Genomic DNA, 23208 nt, shown 5'->3' with positions numbered 1-23208 from the left:
AAAAACCTGCAAACTAATTTAGCATGTTCTAAGTGCTATTTTCAGTGGTGTGCAATTATGCGCATCAACAGCTCTTAATACAGGAGTGTGTGTGTCCTCCAGCCTGTGTAAGTCCTCTGTTATCTATCAGTGTGTGTCTGTGTGTGGGTGTAAGTGTGTGTGGGTGTGTGTAAGAGTGACAGAGAGCTGGCGGGACTGTAATTGGAGCGGGAATAGAAGATGGGCCCCTGAGGGTCCCTTGAGGGCCCCGGGCGATAGACTGTCCTCTGAATGTGACACACAGAAGCACAGACGTCTCCCAAATGACTGACAAATTAAATAGAATATAAATGTCCTGGATAGTGCGTCACAACTGATACCCTTGACCGAAGTATCCTTTAGTTCTCGCTGCTACCGCACTTATGTTCTAGTGTTTTTTATTCCACTCTTTAGTTCCCCCCTTCATTATCTATGTTTAGCCCATTTCTAAAACTGAAATGCTGAAATATGATAAATGGCAATTAATCATAGAATAGATCAATCAGATTACTTTTTTCTGCCATTTGGAGCTGTATTTAGAGTAATACCGGCAATCTGATCACATTCACAATGAAGTACTCTTAACACTGTGAGGAAGCCAGTTCTGGATGCTATCAGAGAGTAGGCTAACGTTAGCGGCTCTGTTCTACTTTACACTTTCATGGCCAAATGCGTCATCCAAGACATTTACCAAACACCTTGATTGGTCCTCATGCTAAAAGTCTTAACTTGTAACTCTAAAAGTGAAACATGCACTTGACAATAGTCTACGAGCAATTAAGCATTTAAAATTGGATCATGTAACTTTAGCCTCTTTAGCGTCTTTTAGCATGATATCATGTCTGTATGTAGGGTTCTAGTTTTCAAAGGAGTCAGGTAGAAACATCAGAAAGTCAGCCAGAGACAACGTTTTCAACCAAATCACTGAGCTGACATTAGTTCCTTTAGCTAGTTAGCTGCAGCGGCTAAATCTGCTAGCAATGGTCGTCGTTTCAATCAGCAAAAATTGACAGTCGCTGGCTATAAATGAGAAACCTGCTTTTGTGCACAACTGTCTCAAGGACCCACTATTTTAAAATTTACATATTTTGAGTGGTAAACCTGCCAACGTTATTAGCGTACTCTAAACTGAACGGCACAGAAAGCTTGAGAGACGTAGCAACGTTAACTTAGCTTGGCTTAGCAAACAGTCAGCTTTCATTAGCATAAAATCACACAGTGAGAGTTTGGATAAGAACTTTTTTAATTAAATAAGATAATAAAACATGCATGCATCCTTCAGTCTGATCAAATTCAATTGAGGTGAAGGATTTTCGATATCAATGTAGCATTGATCAAAGATATGCAATTAATATGCAGTTAATGTAACTACATCATATCTCATGGTTATAGGCCGATATTCTCCTGAATTTAATGTGCAGCTCTTGGTCGGCTTTTCTGTTTCTTCCTTAAGAGCAACAGCAGGACCAGGTGCTGTACTTATTAAGCAGTACAGCGGCTCCTGTCTTTACATATTCAAATCTTAACCTCAGTGGCACAGCTCAGCAGAAATTGCATCGACAGATACATTTATTCAGCTGAACAAATTATATTGAAACATTCTGCAAAGGTCACACTACTAGTATTTCCTGATTTGTCACCTCTATGGTTAATATCTAGTTAAACATTAGGCATCTTTATTTCTATAAGGGTTATGGTCATTGTCAGTCAGCAATATTTGCCTCCATTGTTAAAGGAAATTTGAAGTAGGAGACAGGACATGAAGACTTTTTTTGCTACTACTGCACTATTTTAAATGTTTGAATAAACTCAGGTGAGGACAGTCGCTAAGCCTCCACACCACACAGTCGTAGACTCTTATGAAACAACCAATCAAACATGAAGATGCAGCTTTTTCCTTTTCACACCATTTACTATCCTCAGCCTCTTGCTTAGCTCTCAGACTTTGATTGGCCGTTCCTTGTTTCTTGTTCAGAGTCGGTCACCAGCTGCAGGAGAAAAATCAAGACTTGTACAGGCTTGAGTCGTAATGTAAATTGGGTTACGTAATAACAAGGGTTGATTATCAGGAAAGAAATTAACAGCCTGTACCTCCCATAATTTGCATAATCATTTGTCCTGTTTTGTCCGTTGCAAACACCCTCACTTAAATCCCATTTTGAAAGTCAGTCATATTGGTTTGTCCTGGCTGTGTAATTGTCTCTAAACACCAACGACAACAGAATCTCTTTAACTGGATTTATAGTTGAAGCAAGGGATTAACAGGAGTCCTGCCATGGATACAAGCAACATCCCATTTAGAGATTTAAATTAGGGAGCAGTGAGTGGAGATGGTCGTGTTACCGTTAAGGTGCAGATTACTCAACCTTTCTTTGATTTACTAAATTGTCGTCTTTGCTGTCAACAATTTCTGCTAGTATTGGAAACTTGTTGAAGAAAACACCATCAAACGCTTTGACAAAACACTAACCCTGGAGCCACCGCAGCCTTTACACAGAACTATAAATCCAGCTTTAGGAGTAACACCTTTTTCCTTTATCATTCTGACAGTCGGTATTAACTGCAGTGAGGCTGGTGGAGCTAGCACTATCTTAAATGTGTATGAAAGGGCCAGTAAGTAGTATAATAAGTATAGTAAAGATGGAGGCATCATTAATAATAAAGCTGATTCTTAATTGAGCTTCTTATCTGCCATCACGCATTTGATTTAAGCACAAAGCATCCACCAAAAAGACAAACTGTTTACCTGCCTACATGTGAGGTACATAGCTGCGTATTACCCCAAGCACTGACGCTAAATTTGTTTATAATTGCACATAAAGTAAATGTAATAATAAAGGGGACATTGCTGTTTAGTCAGACCGTCTGACTCTCAGGTTTCCTGAGTCAGTTTTGGCATAAACAGAACTTGGGTCCAATTCTTGAATCCAACTAAAATTATATTTTAAAAAGCAGCTGTTGTTATATTAGCTCTGCAAATACGTTTCTAATCATGTCGACTGATGAAAGCGTCGTCACATGTATTGACTGAATTTAATTATTTTTTCGTCTGAAATAGTTTAGCCCTGAAGCAGCTCTATAACTTACACTGCAAGTCTCATTAAAGCTACCGTCAAGAATTCATGTGGGTCATTAAGTAATTTTTAATGGGATTTTAATGCAGGAGCTTTTCATGTAAGAGGTTTCCTTGTTCACTTCTACTTCGTTTAGGGTTTGAAACCGACAACCCAACAATCAGGTCTCGGCTCGCTTTTGTTGCCGCGACTCTTCCCGCTTCCTCTGGCGGTTCATCGAAGTCCTCCTTCAGTTGGAGGTCACAGATCCTCATAAATTTTGATGGTTGTGCGCTACCTCAGTGAGATGTACACTTAGTAGATTACATTAGATTAGATTAGATGAAAAATTAATGATTCCTCCAGGGGAAAGTGAGTCATTGCTGCTGCAAAGAATTGGATATAGCAATAGTTAGGAGGATATAAATAGAAATTGAGCAAATAAAGGGCATAGAAATATGTCTGGAAAATGCTAATGTGTCTCGTCAAAAACGATCAGCTCTCAATTACACTGTGATACCATGTCAATTTGAAAATTGCTCAAGGAATCAGACATCAAAACTACCCACCTGCTTGTTTCCTATCATAGTAAATGTGCTGCAGACTCCGGCTGTAAGACCTTGTAAACTCCAGCAGGAGTTTCAGCAGGACCAGGTTATAACCTTGTAAAAAACCACTCGCCTATTGAGTTACACATCAGATCATGCTGATTCTATTAGATAGGAAGGTTTAGATGAACTGAGATTGATGCAATGTTTGTTTTTTTTCAGTCATGTTATAGACAAATGATCAAGCTGTTGTTATCTCTCTTGCCCTTGAAGACAGCATAGTTTGTTTAATGCTGTTGTTTATATATAAACCGTGTACTATCAGGATGCTGGAAGGAGCAGAGTCAAGGTTGCAGTGACTCACTTCCCATCCACATTTTTATGACAACTACAGTATAATATACAAGTGTATGAAAGTGCATGGAAGCACATTGTGTTATTGAAGTAATAGCACAAAGTCAGTGTGACTTCATCACAAACACATCAGCATTCACAGGAGACTCCACTGAAATGTCATGCACCGGATGTTGTTTCTTCTATGTAAATGATGCACGGTGTGGTTTCACAGTATATGCAGTGTGTCAGCAGGATGATAGTTCATAAGTATTTCCCATATTGGCAACAAAACATAACAAAAGAGATCAACAAGAGCTTAACCAATGCCGTTCAGTTCGTAAATGAGTATATCTCTGTCTTTTGGATGTGATTTCTTTCTCTTCGGATGCAAACCAGTTTATTAACGGTATACAAAACATATGATATGCAAGATTTATTAAAATACATTAACATGCATAGTTTTGATTGACTTGCATTTTTCATTACCGCTCCTTCTAGTAACTATTCAACCACCCAGCAAAGCACTGTCAGGTCCCGCAGTGTAAAAAGACATAGAGCGCAAATGGAAAAGATACTTCGCTCTTTTCAAACAGGAAATGTAACTAGTAGTTAGTTTCTCTGCAGATTAAGATTTTGGGCAAAAATATATTAAATAAGTTCTTGAAAATCTTGACCAGCTACAACATATAAATGTATAAATAATATATACTGTATTTATAACATGTAAATGTATAGATAATAATAATAATAATAAAGTATCTTAATATACTATAGTAGCTGCAGTATTTACTGTACTGATACAACAACAACACTGAGCACAAAAAATAAAAGACTTGAAGCAGCGTAAATACATGTGGGCCCAAATTTCTAGCCGGAGGGGAATCGAGTCTTTATGCCTATTAGTCCATCTCCATGGCAACCTTGAGCCGTGGGTCACTGTAGCTGTAGCAGACAGTGAGAGAAGAAGAAACTGCAGCCAGCGTCCTGTCACACTCACCTGTGCTCAAGTGGCTATGAGTGTGACTGTGTTATTATGAGTAAACAAGCAGCTGGTTCAGATTACACTGTCATCTGCAAACAGCAGAGCTGCACTTCAGGGTCAGTGTGTGGTACGACATGTCCTCCTGCTCTTTGTCATCACCTGCACCATGTTTTATGATACGGCCAAATTCACAATTTATTTGATTTTATTTACACATTCTTCATGTCAGCCTACATTTGAACCAGTTTACTATCATTTTACAGGCAGTTGTTGTCGGTTGGTTGTTGCCATTCAGCGTTTCTTTAAGCAGATGCATTTTTATACATTTTTATGACGTGCTAAGATCATTATTACACACTGTGATGATTTACTCTCCTGTAGGAGCGTCTGTGAACAGCAGCTTTCAGTTACTGTGGAGTTTATGGGCTAACTGTAAATTCACAGCAGGATTAGATTCCATTGTTCTCCGCTCAGTGTGGTTTTGACGTTATGTCCCCACAGCTTCACTCGGGGGACACTCGTGCACACACACACACACACACACACACACACTCTCTCTCCTCTGAGTTCATGGCCTCTGTAATAAAGTTAAGCCCATGTTATGACTTTCCAGATCCTTTTAAATCTTTCTGGCTCTTATGAACGTTGTAGTCGTGGTGGAGAAAGAGAAAGACAATACAAGAGAAGTGTAAGGAATTATTCCCTTGACTGCCTCATTGTCCCACGAGGCTTATTTTGTCTATTCAACTGGTTGTGCGTCTGTTACTCTCTGGCACCTGGCTGCGTTCAGCATTGAGTCTGTGTCACAGTATGTGTGTGTGTGTGAACACCTACGTACATATGTGTGTGTGTGTGCGTGCAGTGCGGGGTGTGAAAACGGCGGCAGTGTAAGGTTACAGAAGGAGATCCATTACTTCACCATGGCAGCCGGCCTTAATTACAGCTAACTATAGACGGAGCAGAGGGAGCGAGAAGAGATGGAGAGAATGGGAGGCATGGAGGGATGGAGAGAGACGGAGCAATGAGTGTAATTAAAAAGTCTATTTGAAACCGTGAGATTATTACATTGATGAGGTTTGTGTAATGGCTTGTACAAAACTATAATTCCTACTTCTTACTGTATGTATGCAAACATAGATGGACTGCGCTTTTCTAGTCTTGACGACCGCTCAACGCTCTTTCAGTCACATTCACCCATTCACACACATTCATACACAGGTGTTGCATCATGGGAAGGCAATTTGGGGTTCAGCTTCTTGCCCATGCCGACTGGAGGAGACGGGGATCGAACCGCCAACCCTCTGATTAGTGGACTCTACTGTTCTCATGAGCCACAGACGCCCCGTCATAAGTGACAACTGAATCGACTTTTAGAATAGTTACTGATTAATTTTCTGTCAGTTGATCAGTCCAGTAGTCGTTTCATCTTCCATGTTTATCTTTGTATCAACACCGGGAACTTACATTTTTCTGGTATTCATCTCCAGAATTTGCTCCTTTTTCCTTGGGGTAAGTGCAAATTTTGAAAAAGTTTCATCTTTGCATGATGCTCCTAAATTTGACTTCAGGTTCAACGTGAGCACAATTTGAAGATGCTGTCACACCTGCTTGGTTTGGGTCAGACACGTCTCGCATAGCCAGACCTCCACAGTGCTGTGTCAGCGCTGGAGAATGGTCTGTCTGCACCCTTTATCTTTCCGCTATAGGGGGGAAAACACAGTTAAAATCCACCCGTTTCCACCTGTTTGTCACTATTTGAGATGAACAAGGTCCAGTTCCAGTCTCGACTAATAGTGCTGATACTCTGTTGTTTCTTTATGAGCTCTTTGTGACACCAGAGGAAATAAATCAACACATAACACCAGAATTTAATTTCCCTGTGTGGCGCTGATGATGCAGGATGACATCACTAAAACTGCAGTCAGAGAGTTGCCTGTCAGTCCTTGTACCTTTGTATTTACAGCTCTTGGTTGGTTTTGAAATCATGTGCAGATCCCGACTACTCGAGCTTGATTTCTCACCTCAACATCAGCAGACTGTTTCTTCTTTTTTTTTTTTGTGCCAATGTCTTTGTAAAAACACAAATGTGGGACGTATAGCTCTTTTATATTTCTTGACCTCAATGTTGCACACCCACATGAGAGACAGCAAGCAGAGACCGTACGAGGAGAGGGAAGGCGAACTGCAAAGTACAAACCAGCCTGTTGTCTGGAAATAGAACAGTGGTGTGAAGTGTTGCAGCGTGGGCCGAGCCGCCGCCGGTGTGGGCGTTGTACATAGAAAATAGTAGGGGCGGCATTCAGTGGCGGTGTGTTATGGCCTTTAGATCAACAGTACTGATTATTCATTAAAAACTGGTGAAGCCAGTGTCAAGGGTATGAATATTGATCACAAATTTACTGTAGAATTGATTAATATTACGCTGACTGTGTGGAGCTAAAGTGGAACTTTAATGAGAGATCTCTAACATCCGATGAGTCCAGACAAATGTGCATGGATAATGCTTTTTCTACGTCTTTTCAAACATAAACATGTCAGCCTTATATCATATCTGTTGAACTCTGCGTAAATTTAAGCACGCAGAGACACACACACACACACACACCTGACAATACCGCTCACACACTGTCAGTGGTGACATTTCCCTTTTTGTTTGTCTTTCCTAATTAGCAGTCTCTTCTGCTCGCCTGGCGCAGTGTCGGCCAATCGGCAGAGACCGCTGATTACCCAGGGTTCATTTCAGGGTCTTTGTCAAATGAAGAGTGAAAGTGACAGCTCAATCTAACCTCAGCAATAAGCCTCACATGGCCGCCTCCTCACTGCTGGTGGAGAGATTCAACTTGGCTATCATCTAGGGGGCACACAGGATGGTACTTTGAAGCTAATTGAAATGCCACCCTGTTCTTTCTTTTTATGTCCTCTTTCTTTATCTTCCTCTTTTTATTTCTTAGTTCTGGATGTCTGCCCTGGCCACCACCATCCCAGTGCCCTGCGGAGCCTTCATGCCAGTGTTTGTTATTGGTAAGAAGCAAATGGTTGTGTGTGTGTGTGTGTGTGTAAGGTTAGTGAGAGTGGATGTGTGTGTTAGGTAGAAATGTGTTATTTACAACAAGTAGGAAAAGTTTTGTTTAAAATTCATCAGTCATTATGTTAATTAAATTAAAAACTTACTTTTACCATATCCTCTTAACATGAAAGGAAACTTTTAGAATTAAATGAGAATCAACACTGCTCTTATTTCTGTACAGTAAAAATGAAGCTACAGCCAGGAAATGTTAGCGTAGCTTAGCACAAAGGCTGGACACAAGGGGAAACAGCTAGCCAAAAGTCATAAAATCTTCCTCTAAAGCTCACTAATTAACACATTTTATCTCGTTTGTTTTGTCCTCACAAAAACTGAAATGTAAAAATGACTTTTTACCTCTAAGCAGAACCAGGTTAGCTGTTTCCTGTAAAGCTAAGCTAACTGGGCACTGGCTTTTGTTAGCATAACAACAATGAGAGTGGTATTAATCTTCACCTCTAACTCTCAGCAAAAAAGTGAATAAGTACAAGTACATTTTCCAAAATGTTGAACCAAGTGTGCCAAAAAGCTTTAACGCATTACTGCACTGAATTGCTTTCCTTCAAACATCAAGCTAGCTGAGGAGAGTAGATCTATAACGTAGCAAAGCTTAATGCTCAAACATTGGACAAAATGGCTTCTGTGAGAGGGACAGAAATGTAATTGTCATGTTAAGGCTGTAATACCTTAAAGGAGCTAATTGTAAGTTTTTGCAATTGCTACGTAGCTGACATTAGCATTAACAGCTGTTTACCTACAGTCTAGAAGAAACGTTGTGAGTTCATTATCAGATTTCATTCTCCAGTGATGGAAAGCTTACGCCACTGTTAACTCGTGTCTCTATCATGTTAGCATGCTAACCAGCTAGCCGACAATCACCACCATTCGTAAGAAACTATGTTTGGCAGCAGAGAAAACTTACATTCATTCATTAATTATTTGGTTGGTTATGAGGCCCAGTATTGATTCTGAGTCTCTGTTTCTTTGTGTGTGTGTGTGTGTGTGTGTGTGTGTGTGTGTGTGTGTGTGCCTTCTAGGGGCAGCTTTTGGTCGTCTGGTTGGAGAAAGCATGGCAGCCTGGTTCCCAGATGGCATTCACACAGATGGCACCATCTACCCAATAGTGCCAGGAGGCTACGCTGTCGTGGGTAAGTTAAAGAGACAATCAGTGCAGATTCTCTGCTCTAATACCTTCCTCTTTTTTTCCCCCTTTTTTTCTTCTATTTATTTCTTGAAAGTCGTTTTTATTGTTAGATTCAGATCATTAAAATTTAGGGTTTTGGCACTTGCCACTTTTGTGGTAACTACAAAATTATTTCTCCTTCTTAAGCAGCTCCACTAAGTGATTCAGTCTGTTCAAGATGGAAACTATACATTTCTTTCATTTCTTTTTTTTTCTTCTTCTTCTCATTAGGTTTCTGTGCAGAATCAACCTGTCCACTTTTACCCTTCTTTCCACCACTCATAGAAAATGAATAAATGCGAATATTTCCTACAGCTCAATTTACAGCTCCAAATTGAGACTGTAAATGGACCCAGATTAAAGGAGACATAAAATATGATCAGACTCAAACACTCGAGACAGAATCCAATTACATTTACAAGATCGCCATGTTAAACTCAACAAAACATCCCCCTGCAAAAACAGTTCAGACACCAGTAGACAAAACTCAAAACTTGGTGGTAGTGGTGCTCCTAGGTGCTTATATCGTACTAGAAAGTTTGGAAGTTGAAAATGCAACTTGTTGTGTAACTTAAAACATCTGAAGTAGAAAGTAGCTGTTTTTTGGCTGTTGCTTCATAGAGGAAAATCAGGATGGAGAGGATTTAAAGAGATGTTACATACAGTTTATATGTATGTACACTCAGCAAGCACTATACTAATACTGGGTAGGGCCTCCCTTTGCTTTCAATACAGCCTCAGTTCTTCACGATGCACATTCATGCTGTGAATATTCTGCCGTACCACATCCCACAGTCGTTGAGATCTGGAAGTTCACTGAACTCACCGTCATGTTCATGAAACAACTTTTGCATTGCAACATGGAGCATTATCATCCTGGAAGTAGCCATTAGAAGATGGTAAACTGTGGCCATAAAGAGATGCACATGGTCAGCAACAACACTCACATAGACTGTGGCATTCAAACCATGGTTGATTGGTGTTAAGGGACCCAAAGTGCCAAGAAAACACTCCCCACACCATTGGCCCAACACCATCAGCCTGGACTGTTGACACAAGGCAGGTTGGGTCCATGAATTCATGATGTTGGTGCCAGATTGTGACCCAACCATCTGCGAGCCTCGGTAGAAATCCAGTCACTTAGATCACATTTTTCCCTCAACATAAACATCAACTGAAGCTCCTGACCTCTATTTCCAGGATGTTATGCACTGCACTGCTGCCATATGATTGGCTGACTGGATAATTGTAATACAAATTATAGGAAGGGCCCATTGTTTTGCTCCTGTTCTCACCAGACATCTCAAAAATCTGTAATTCTCGTTATAGATATTGATTATTCCCAATCTTAGTTAGCGCTTGGTAGCAAAGCACTTCTAAAGGCACTCAAAGATGCTTTACCCAGATAAACAATGAGCAAAAATAAGAAACACAGGAAAACAGAGCAGCAGGAAAAGGAAGAGTAAAGTAGGTGAGTGTACAACTACAGTAAAACATGTTCTCATATAAAAGCATCGGTGACAGAGCGGGGCGTTAAAAAGTTAAAAGCAGCTTTAAAAAGGTGAGTTTAGAGTGCTGTCATAAAGCTGGGGAGGGCGACAGAGCATTTAATGTCCATGGGGAGAGAGCTCCAGAGGGTGGGGGGGTGGGGGGCAGTGATGGACAAAGCTCCGACACCCAGGTTCGGTGTTTGGTCGTCCGGAGGTTTGAATCGATGAGCAGAGGTTTCGTGCATGGGTGTGATGGAGGAGGAGATCAGAGAGGTCGGGGGGGGGGGGGGGGGGGGGGGGCATAAAAGCCTCCCAGTGGCATCCTCTTGCTTCGTGACTTCAGTCAGAGTCCACGTTTCAGCCCTGTTTGATTTTGGTATGTAACAGAGCGAATGAAGCGGCACATAAACGGTTTCGATTATATCTCCTGAACTGCTGAAGAGGAATTTAACAGTGAAGCGACTGCAGGAAACGTCAAGTTTTTATTAACAGTTTAACTATGAAATGTGAATACAACACAAACTTTTGTCCTGTCCCAAAAAAACGTAGCATGCATTAATGGGCAAAACATATAAAGGACAGATAAAAAGATAACAAGATATTTAATTATACCCATCGAATTACTTTTGTCATTTCAGTGAATTCTTACATTTCAGGGTAAAATGGCTCGCCGTCCTGTTGTTGCTGGAGCTCCAGGGAGAATATATCTTCTTATGGATATCATAACTTAGAATAAAACACTGGAAAAGTGTAAAATAGGGGACCTTTAACAGCGATCAGATAAAGTTCTGGTATTATCTAAAACACTTAGAAATGGCTTCTGTTATTGTTCCTATTCCACCTGATTATGAAATAGTACAGACTTTACAATGTGATGTTTTCGGCAGAAACACCCTTGATTTATTCTTGTCTTGCGGACACCAGCTGCCCCCCCCCACCCCCCACCCCCCTAAAATGTAACCACATCATTTCCATCCTACCTGAAGTCGTGCGTCTAATGAGATGCAGTGTTGTGATTCCCCTCCACTGTGCCACTTGTTGACAGCCGCGCTGATTATGCCGCTGTTGCGAGTTGGCGACGGCTGTTTTTCTGGGCTGCTGATGTTGTTGTGCTGCGCTGTGGCTGATGACTCAGTCCTTTACAGGCCTGACACTCTGATGAGCCTCTTTCAACTCACAGCGGAGCTCGCTTTAAGGACTAAATGTTAGGCTGGGCAGAGGGAGCAGCAGCATTTATCTGAGGAGGCAAGGCAGACACACACACAGGCTTAATTAACTTAGGAGACAGAACAGTGAAACCTGCCTTTGTAGACTCTCTCACCCACCATCTGTTTCTCCCTGCTCCCCTCTCTCTTTTCACTTTAGTTTAATGCTTTTATTCTTTCTATTCTCTTTTTTTTTCCCAGTGTTCATCTCATTCTTTGGATTGGACTCATCCATTTTCTCTGCTGAGCAGCGAAGGCTCACGTCGCCTCATGCTGCTCCGTCTGCTTTAATGCAGCTTTTATATTGCTGTTTTTCTTTCTTTCTTTCTTTCTTTTTTTTCTTTTTTTTTTTACAACACTTTATTGAGCAGAAAAAAAGATTTGGAAATATTGAGGTTCCCTTTTGTATTGAATTAGCTGAATAAGTAGATTTTTTTCCCATATGAGTATATGAGAGGAGGAGAATGTGAATTAGGTTTGCTGGGCTGGGAGTATATAAAGGAGAGAGGGTGATTGGTCTGGTCAAGGAAACTTATAAAGGGATGATAACGTTGACAGCTTGAAGTGGGGTTTTATGGATTGGATCAATAATGCTGGATGTACAATATATTGTATGATCTGACCCATGAATGTTCCAGTATTGGACAGATTGTTACACATTGATTTCCTGCTCTTTTTTCTGTCGGTAGGAGTATAAATGAGTAGAGGAGATAATAATGATGAAAGCGCTCCAGTAAAAGTTACATATGATATTTATCAGCCTGGTATTAGTCAGTAATTACTCCAGTATCACAGTCACATATACACCATCGTAAGGAATATGTTATTATCACACTATGATTGCGCTGTATACGCTGTTTACTTTATTACTGATTTTAGGAGGTTGAGTCGGAGCTAATCTCAGTTTTATCCATAACAATACATTGTATTAAATAAGTTCATCATTGGTTTAGTATGTAAATATTTATCTTAAAGTAACCACTAAGGTTACTAAGGCGACTAGGGTTCAATCGGCCACTACACTACAAGGGGGAATGACTATAATAAGAACAGCTACACATCCATGTGTGCGTCCATGAGTGAAAGTGAAAAATCTCAGCAACTCGTTAAGATATGTTTTTATTGATCAACGGTCCTCTCTCTTGTGTGTTATGGAGTAGTAAAAATATTATTTATTGCACTTGAAATATTGAACTGTCTGTCATTTAGATGGATGATGCACCAGACCTGAGCTAAACGATTGCTTTTATGCGTTCCCTCTCTGTTCTTCCTCTCACCCCACTGTCCTCTCCCCCTCCGCCCAAAGGTGCGGCGGCCTTGTCGGGAGCGGTCACCCACACGGTTTCCACCGCAGTCATCGTGTTCGAGCTGACTGGCCAGATCTCCCACATCCTGCCGGTGATGATAGCGGTGATCCTGGCCAACGCCGTGGCCCAGTCCCTGCAGCCCTCCCTCTACGACTCCATCATCAGGATCAAGAAGCTGCCCTACCTCCCAGAGCTGGGCTGGGGACACCACGAGTACGTACTGCGAATGTTCACTATTAAACTAATAATTAACTAAATTAACTGCTACAGATTTATACCATGTGCAACCAACACAAAATCATGCCAAGAAAGTCATTTTAAAAAATTTCTGATTTAAAGATTTTTCAAGAAATGGCATTGTCTAAAAACAATTGAAGTTATTGATTTGCGTAATTAGCGTTTTTTATCACGCCTGTCTACTCCATCTTTGTGCTAGGCTAAGCTACTGATAGCCTTTGGACAGAACCAGGCTAGCTGAACAGCATTTTTAAATGTTGACATGCTAAAGTTTAGGTTTTAACAATTAATATTTAAGTTATTAGCACGATAATGCTGGCATGATAGCAAGTGTGTCACTTGTTAAGCATGTTAGCATGCATATGATAACATGTCATTTTGTTTCCACTGAACTATTTTCAATGGAAAGTAGCTTAAATACCTTCATCCATTATATCATCCCATAGTTACTATATTTACCATTTATACACGATTTGAAAAATGACAGTAAGTGGAGCTAAAGTTTGAGAAGGAGTTCTGCTGACTGGTCGAACCACATGAGAAAACATTCACTGAGAAACACTGGTGACTCGATGAGTTCAGGTTTGTCCAAAAAAATCACAAGATATTTTGTGCTTGGTGCAGGCATCTGACAAGTCACCAGATCTAGCAAGAAAGGCTCCTGATTGGCTCACTGGATGAGAATTCATCGATTACTTTTAGAGGTTTGATGAACTGATGTGTTGGAAACAAAACATTTCGACCTGTTGTTGACTCTAGATGAAAAGTCAGGCTGTTATTCATCCTCTTCATGCCATTTTCATTGCAGTTGTGCAGTTGTGTGGCTAAAATATATGCAAAAGGAACGTATGAATGTCCAGTTTATTCGTCCATATAGCATACACTATGTACTACAAGTGTATTTGTCGAGGTTGCAGGCCAGTCAGTTTTGTTTGAGTGTTACTGAAAGTTTCTCTTTGCTCTGCAGAGGTTTATTTCTTTAACTGTGGAAGGTTAATTAGTTAAGTAATGGTTTAGAAAAAGTGTCTGTGTTCCCAGTTCTTAATGTAACTTTTTAATAGTTAAAGCTGAGTGCACAGTGAGTCTTAATGGTCTCAAATATTGCTTTTAATTTAGGTGTTTGAACCGCACACAGCACATTTTCTTACTTTCAGGGAGCATGTGGCGGGTGGAATTCGCTTTACAAAAAGACAAACGTGGGTGGAGGTGCCTGGCTCGGTGGTTCTGCTTTACATGGCTTTCAAATGCCACCCCACATTAATAATTTATACCAACCACAAAATACTGAATGGGATTAGCAGCTGCTTCGCGTCCTCCGAGCTGTCTGAAGCCGCACAGAAGCACCATTCATTTAATTGTTTGGAAGCAATTATTGTTATGGATGTTGGCAAATCGTTCGGTGGAGATGATAGTCTGGGTGCATCATTCACAAATTGGGAGTAATGAGGGAAATTTTTCGTTTCATCCTCCATCTGTTCATCATTTTTCCGTGGCGCCCCCCCCAAGAGTTTCGTCTCTGTCCTTCACTTTCTCCGTCAGCACCTCAGTCGACCCGCAGCATCCACCTCTCCATCATCTATTGCTCTCTCGCTCCATCTCTGTGGCTCTTGTCTCTCCTTATCAACGCATCCCATCTCCCATCCTGTGCGTGCATGTGTGTGTGTGTGTGGGAAGGAAAGAACTTGAGTCCAAGCTAAGTTGCATTGTGGGTATTGTAGTCTCTGGTTCTGCTGCATCAATTTTGATCGTTTTATTACCTCAAAAGGAGAGTAAATGGAGTATCCTCTTAAAATTGTCTTGCAGTGTTGTTGCTATTTGAAATGTGTGCCTGGTGTTAGCATCCCCTTGTTTTGGAGGTGCATGGCAGTGAACCCTCTGATTGCCACGGGGTATTTTGCACTCTGACCCACCACACTGTACGTACAGTAGCACATGGTTGTGCAGGTTATCAAGGGCAGTTTAGGTGCAATTTCTTTTGGTTTACCTCCAAAGAAAGTAGTTTAGATCATCTGTCTGAACTGTTGGTTTGTTCATAAATTCAGTATCAGTGTCATAACTGATAGAAATGATGGTTGCCAAACGACAAAAACATAATCAAAGTTGTAATAAACAAGATTTATCCTTTAATTTCAGTGTAATTCTGTCTCTGCAAGTTTGTTAAACTTTATCAAATATTAATAATCCAAGTTTCAACACGTTTAACTGAATTGAATTAGATACATAGACATATTCTGTCTGTGTGTGTGTGTGTGTGTGTGTGTGTGTGTGTGTGCGCACAAAGTGAAAATAAATCATGACATGATCGTCGATCAATAAAAAATATCAAATTATCTCGACATAATGACACGTGTCAAACTGTTTAAAGTTGCCGAAGCATAAAGATGATTGAGAAACGGTCAGGAATCCCCTCTGTATCTGTGTGTGTATCTGTGTGTGTAAACAGCCCACACATACAAACACCCACACAAAATCTCCTTGAACGATCTATATTTAATAACACACACACACACACACAGACACACACACACACACACACTATGAACTTGAGTCACTCTGCAGAAAGCTCCTGCTTCCCTCCATCTTTCCTTTCCTTTTTTTCTTACCTCTTACCACTCTCCATCACTGAGCCTTTATATGTGTGTGCATGTGTGTGTGTGTGCGCATGTGTGTCTATAAGTGTGTGTGTGTGTGTGTGTGTTATATTACTGCAGCATACGAGAGCGGAGGTGGAGGCTGAGGGAGGGAAATGAGACACTGTAGGTAGCGTGGCCCCCTCCAAGCTGTATGTGTTTTTCACTCAAACTGGAAATTATCCATCTCACACCCACGCAACCGTCCACCCACCCACACACACACACACACACACACACACACACACACACAAACACAATCACAGGAACACTCATGTAACGCCTGCCATGTGATACACACATATGATGTCATGTACATTTGCTCGCACACCCACACGGACAGGGAGAGAATTGGATTTCTTATCTTTTATTTCTGTGCAGCTTTTGTAGATACAGAACACACAACATACACAGACACACACACACACACACACACACACACACACACACACACACACACACACACACACACACATTTCCACTAAAGATATGCTGGTACCCACTCCTTCACTCATCATACCCGGTTGCACATATGAAACCTTTTCCACCTCCTCTTTTCCTTTTTTTTTATTCTGCCCAGTCTCTTGTCTTCTCCCCTTCAGCGTTGGAAAAAGTGTGGGAACAATTACATAACATCACTCTGTGTGTGTGTGTGTGTGTGTGTGTGTGTGTGTGTGTGTGTGTGTGTGTGTGTGTGTGTGCGTGTGCGTGCGTGTGTGCGTGCGTGCACAATCATTTGTTTCTGTATCTGTCACTGTGCGTTTCTTAGCATTTCATAACGGCCAATTACAGCGTGTTGAACCGTCCGTCGTCCACTGTTGTCTCAGCGAGCGAAGCCGCAGGAGATGATCACATTTTCTCCGGATCATTACAAACATCCTTTTATTGGCTTCCACACCTTCCCCCTAAATCCTCACCCCCCATTTCACACACACACACACACACACACACACACACACACACACACACACACATACACATATCAACACCCCAAGCCTCTCCACTCCGCTGTGGGCAATATGGATGATCTATAAGCGTGGATTTATAACCCTATAACTCTGTTTATCTTGGCTCAAATCTATAAACCGAGGATGAAAGCAAGATAGCTCAAACTATTCAGATGTATCGCCCCAGCCTTTGCGGGGGAGGAGGTTCAATTAAGAGGAAACCAATCAGATTTCATCAACTGCCTTTCATATCCCGAGGGAAATTAGTCTTGGCAGCGGTTGTGGTCAGTTCAGAGGCGTGCATTACATTATTCTCTCAGATCCGCTGGCAAATTAAAAGAGGCTTCCAATTCATCAGCAAAAAGAAGCTTCTTTCAAGGGTGATATTTTTACTTATATATTTGTTTGTATTTTTTTATCACAGACTGATGTATCAGATCTACCGTATCTATTTAGTTATATGGGATTGATAACAGTAGGTGTGTGGTAGATCTGTCATGGAGGAAATGATGCCTTAAACGGAGAAACATTACATTATTTTTACCGTCAGGTGTGATCGGCGTATGAGCCAGTTGTTTCAAGCATAACCCGACCTTAAGGCTGCACAGGTCAAGGTTGTAGGAAGGCATCTAGCAAACCCAACTTTCATCCATCCATCCATCCATCTTTCTTCTGCCAACCCGGGGTCGGGTCACGGTGGCAGCAGAGCAAGCAGGAGGTTCCAGACCAGTTCCCTCTCTCCAGCAACGCTTTCCAGCTCCTCCTGGGGGATCCCAGGGCGTTCCCAGGACAGATGGGATATGTAATCCCTCCAGCGAGTTCTGGATCTACCCCGGGGGTCTCCTCCCAGTTGAAAAAGCCTGGAACAACCTCCAAAGGGTGGGTGGGGGGGGTCAGATGCCCGAACCACCTCGGCTGGCTCCTTTTCAACGTGAAGGAGCAGCGACTCTACTCCGAGCTCCTCACCAGATCTCTAAGGCCGAGCGCAGCCACCCTGTGGAGGAAACTCACTACAGCCTCATGAATCTGTGATCTCATTCTTCTGGTCACTACCCAGAGCTCATGACCGCAGGCGAGGGTTGGTTACGAAGATCAACCGGTGAATCGAGAGCTTTACCTTTCCAGCTCAGCTCCCTCTTCACCACAGCGGTCCGGTACGACCGTGCGACTATGGGTGAGCTGACTCTTCGATGCCATTGTTAGTTTCTTACATCACCACGTGACGACCTGTAGAGAGCCTTTCTGTCAGGTTTTGTTCTGGCCCAGGATTCTGCTGGTGCCTGAAGGCAGCACCAGGAATTTGTAATAGGGATCCTCGACCAACTTAGTGCTGTGCTGAGCAGCGGCGGAGCAGTGGGGGATGGTCATCAAATTAACTTTGTGTTTCAAGGGAGGTCAATCTATTGAGTTGTCACCGCAACAAGGAGCGGAGGGGTTTGGCCGGAGCCCGTGTTCTGGCACGGCGACGTGGCTTGGCAGCGGAAAAACCGCCGAGCGACTGCTGTCGTGTTTGCAGGTTTTGGCAGGCTCCGGCAGGAAGAGGGAGCTGAGTGTTTATGGCTGCTGTTCCAGGGTGTGTGATTCTGCTGAGGCAAGACCTGCTCGCACAATGTCAGCCACCCCCCCCCCCCGCTACTGTGCACATGGTCATGCCGTTGCTGTCGCGAAACATCCGGATGACGTGTTGACAGCGTAGCGCGTTATTGGACTGAGCGGTCGGCTGCAGGAAGGATGTGCTGAGGTTATAGTTCAGGGACAAGTCATCAGTCGATGTGAAATTGTAAAAGTCAGCAGTGTGCATGTTCAGACTCTTCAGGGAAATGTTATTTGATACTTTAATGGATCCATCTTTCTATTTCTTCTCACCTTACCTACTTCTATCCCTTCATCTCCTCAACCAGTTTTCAAAATCGTCTCATCTTCTTCCTCCTCACCGCATGTTTTTCTCCCCCCCTCCCCTTTTTTTTCTCCCTCATTTCAGGAAGTATAATATCCGTGTTGAGGACATTATGGTGCGGGACGTGCGATACATCACTCTCAACTGCTGCTACCGAGACCTGCATAACGTCCTGCTGACGGGTCACCTGAAGACCCTGGCCCTGGTGGAGTCAGCTGGTGAGACACAAACACACACAGACGCACTGGGAGAAGCAGCTTTAATAATTATCTATTGTAATACTCGTATGAAGCTCATTACACGTTTGTAATGGAGCATTTAACAGCTAAAGAGCCAGATACCATGGTGGAGACCAAAACAGAGCGTAAAGGAGTGAACATTGGACTTATATAACTTCAAATGGAGGATAATGTTGCTCCTTGTTTGCTGACACTGCTTGCTAACATGGACACTATACTATTTTTATAAAGTTGATAATATGCAAATGTTGTGTAGCTTGTTTTGTTTCCCCAACATGGCTGAAAAATGTACAGTGATGCAGCTTTAACCCCCTGAAATAAAGACGTTTTTAATTATTCAGGAACACATCCGCGGCTTCACTTCGTTTCCAAAAAACAGAGTCTATAAACGGCTTTCTTGCTTCATGTGTGATACAGATAAAAAAACATGTTATTTCACAGTCAGACCTCCACAGTTTACATTATTTTTCCATCTCCTAAACTGGTTATTGTGGTAGATTTCACCTTAAACCCTCTGTCATGACCTGGTTTGGTCTGGATGGGAAAAAAAGTGAAGGAAACACAAGATGAAGGCAAAATAATAAGACATTTATTTACAATAAATTGTGCAGTTAATGCAAAAAACAAAAGAAGTGTGGTCATCAGTAGAATCAGAATTCATCAGCAAAATCGAAGGATTCAGATTAAAAGCAGAAAGTCTTGACCCTCGTCACTTTGCTTGATTAAATAAAAGTATTGGAAACATTAAATCATCCAGGGAGAACAGACTTTTTTATGAAGCTCATCATTTTAAGACAGTTCTACTTTCATCAGATGTTTGACAGCTGTTGTGATGTGTGTTGTCTGATTGTCATATTGATGTCTTCGTTCGACATTGGACCGAGCGTCCTCTCCACTGTGTACCGAAAAACAAATTCTTGGCGACCTCGGCGTCGTGCTCATTACGGAGATTGATTGATTGACAAACCTGCCTGGGCGCAGCGAGCTGACGGGGGCCCGCGCTCGCCACCTCGCTGAAGTGCAGATTTGTTATTCCAACACTGTCTCAATTATGTAATCGTGCGGGAACAATTAGCTCCGGCATTTAACCAAATACATAATCAGCAAGTACTGTCACAAAGGCAATTACTTAAAGCAAGCAAGCTGCCACCCGCCCGCGCACACACACACACACACACACACACACACACACACTGGTTAATGCACATTCACTGCATTCTAGGCTGTTGTTATGTAACTCAGCTGATCTCTCTGCAGTGCTGCAACATGTGTTAGGAATCTCCTGCAGTCTGCTCACTCTTCCACAGTTAAACGGCTTTACTCTTGCACTTCTCATCCTCCTCCTCCTCCTCCTCCTCCTCCTCTATTTCCTGCTCTTGCTCCTTTTCTTCCTTCTCCTCCATAAAACTGCCTTCCACATCCTCCCATCATCCTCCTCCACTCTCTCTCACTTCTCCCCTTCTGTCTGTGTCTCCTCCCCAAGAGTCCATGATCCTGCTGGGCTCCATCGAGCGTGCCCAGCTCCAGTCGCTGCTGTCCCAGCAGCTCGGTCGGCCCAGGCGTCTGGAGTACATCAGGGAGCGAGCCGCCGCGGAGAAGAAGCGCCTGTCGGTCGTGTCGAACCCCTGCAGCGAGAACGACAGCCACCGGGCCAGTCAGGAGGTCCGCTTCCAGGTCAGGGTCACTGCAGCCGGAGAGATGGGGTGGAGAGGGACAAACAGCGACATTTGGAAACTAAATATTTATATAAATACATATATGTGACAAAGAAACTGTACTGGAGCTTGTTAGAAAAGAAAAGTTGGACAAAAGCTGTTAAAGATGGTCCCAAGATGATGGTATTACTTCATGGTCCATTTAAAGCCTTTTATGAGACTCAGTTTTCAAACAAAAATAATGAATCTGATCAGATCAAAATAGATAAAACACAAACAATTTAGGACCAATGAAGTAAATTAAATTATAGGCATCCGAAAAGAAAAGAATTCAATTAAATACAAAAAAATAAATAAGTAAATACCTAATACATAAAATATCAAACAGAGAAACATAATCTAGGCAGGTTAATATGACAAAACAAATGAGGAAATGTATTGGTTGGTAAGTGAGATTCAAAATAATATTCCACTATATCATGAAATAATTACAACCAAGTAAGCAACACTCAAAGTTAACAGTCAGAGAAGAAACATCCTGCGGTATTTTCTGTATGTTGCTAAATCCTGATTGGTGCACAGCAGCGCATGACATCACTGTTTTCCAACTGAGCCCCGCCCACTTCATATCAGTGAGGAGGAACAGAGAGAAAACTTCTCTCACTGTGGTGTATAATAGTGTGTTCATGTAGACTCCCATTGCTCATGGTAAAAAGGAACGTCGGGGTCTTTAAAGTTTTAACATTTGAAATTAAGACCGACGTGTTAAATAAGTAAAAACGACAGAACAGTTGGCTGGATGGAACCGAGCGAAAGAAATCAAGAGTAACTCACATCACCAGATCTGCTTGTGACATTCACACCCCTTCACTGTTTGCGCCCTTTATTGTGCTGTAGATTTAATTGTTAATTGATTATTTTTGCCCCCCCCCTCCCTCCCAGTCGACACTCAATAACCCGTAATGAGAAACATGAAGAGTCCTGCTGGTTCAGAACTTCGTCCTTTTCACAATCATTCAGGAAACTGTGCTCCTGGGAAAACTCTTGTTACTTGCACTTCATGGCTTGGTTTCTGTCTTGGATTGGACTCAACTCAAGTTCTAAGACACGAATCAGGGATAATTAAAGCAGCAGACGCACCTGAACACAGTTCGGAGTGACGAGCAAAGGGTCTGAATACTTTTGTGAAAACATCTTCTTACTTTGTCAGTGTCGGTCGTTGAGTGTAGGTAAAATGGGCAAAAATTTAAATTTTATTCATTTAAAATTAAATTTCCAACACAATAAAATGTGATGGGGTTGCCACTGTATCTGTTGCACTTAAAGCTCTTGGAGATAAAAAGACAAAGACTCCTGCTTGGATAGTTTTAAAAGAAGAGGAAAGATGTTGAAGTGTGAAACGCACACTGGGTGTTTTCCTGTGTGTGTGTGTGTGTGTGTGTGTGTGTGTGTGTGTGTGTGTGTGTGTGTGTGTGTGTTACAGGTTGATAGCTCCGAGCATTAACGTGTGTTATTAAGCCATCAATAACAGAGATAAGGAGACTGCATGAGGTTCAGTGTGTGTGTGTGTGTTTAAGAGAGACAATTGGAAATGGGCAGCCATGGTTTTAGGTGGATGTATAAATTGGTTCCAGGCCCTGCGTGCACTGTGCTGCTCCAAATGTCGATTTATCTCTTTGCTCTGTCTTCATTTCAATTTCATCCGTTTGCAGCGAGTGGCTGAGTAGAACACCCTCCGGCACATATGTGAGGGCGTGTGTGTCTGTGTGTGTGTGTGTGTGTGTGTGTGTGTGTGTGTGTGATGCTCATTTACCTTATCTCTCTTCTCTTTTCTTCATTTCTCTGACTTCATACCCTCTTTCCAGTTTCTCTGTTCCTTCTCGTGCAGCGGCATGTTATTCAGATTCAGGCCATCTTTGTATCAAACGTCTTGATTAGTGATCTTTTAACGACCCCTTTTATGCCAGAAGTTAGAAATATGTGTCATTTTGCTTCTTTTAGTTTAGTTTAGTTTCATGTTTCCGTCTCGTCGGCAGAAATCTCCGAACTGCTTCCTTAAAGGAAAAAACAGACTCATCCACCTCTGTTGTGTTTTTAAAGCAGACTTTAAAAAAAACAAAAAAAAGCACTGCTTTTCTTTAATTTCAGAATTACTTCGCAAAAGACAAAAAAACAGAAAATTGAAAAAATGAAACAGGAACAGTATTAAAGAAACTCCAACCGGCTGATGTCCAATATCAAAGGACAACACCAGCCTCCTATATCAGGAATAATAATGAATTTATAAACGGGCAACTTCACAGAATTCTAATTAATTTCACACAAGTATTTGATCTGTGAAATGTTTTATGGTTGAAACTAAATTCATTAACACAACCCAGCAAAAAAAATCTTTTTTAGGTCATGGAAATTCCAGC

At 41.9% G+C, this 23208-nt stretch overlaps 1 protein-coding gene across 1 annotated transcript in view; it reads left to right on the top strand.

Moving 5' to 3' along the window:
- Window positions 1-23208, top strand: part of LOC111238215 (chloride channel protein 2-like) — a 143404-nt gene that overhangs the window by 95946 nt on the left and 24250 nt on the right. The window contains exons 13-17 of the mRNA XM_022767625.1: window positions 7889-7958; window positions 9039-9149; window positions 13186-13399; window positions 18982-19115; window positions 20620-20810. Coding sequence (XP_022623346.1) covers window positions 7889-7958; window positions 9039-9149; window positions 13186-13399; window positions 18982-19115; window positions 20620-20810 — 720 coding nt within the window. The remainder of the gene's footprint in view (window positions 1-7888; window positions 7959-9038; window positions 9150-13185; window positions 13400-18981; window positions 19116-20619; window positions 20811-23208) is intronic.

Source organism: Seriola dumerili, unplaced genomic scaffold (assembly GCF_002260705.1).
Source record: "Seriola dumerili isolate Sdu_G_001 unplaced genomic scaffold, Sdu_1.0 BDQW01001240.1, whole genome shotgun sequence".
Taxonomy (NCBI): domain Eukaryota; kingdom Metazoa; phylum Chordata; class Actinopteri; order Carangiformes; family Carangidae; genus Seriola; species Seriola dumerili.
This window is presented reverse-complemented; position numbering and strand designations above follow the sequence as displayed.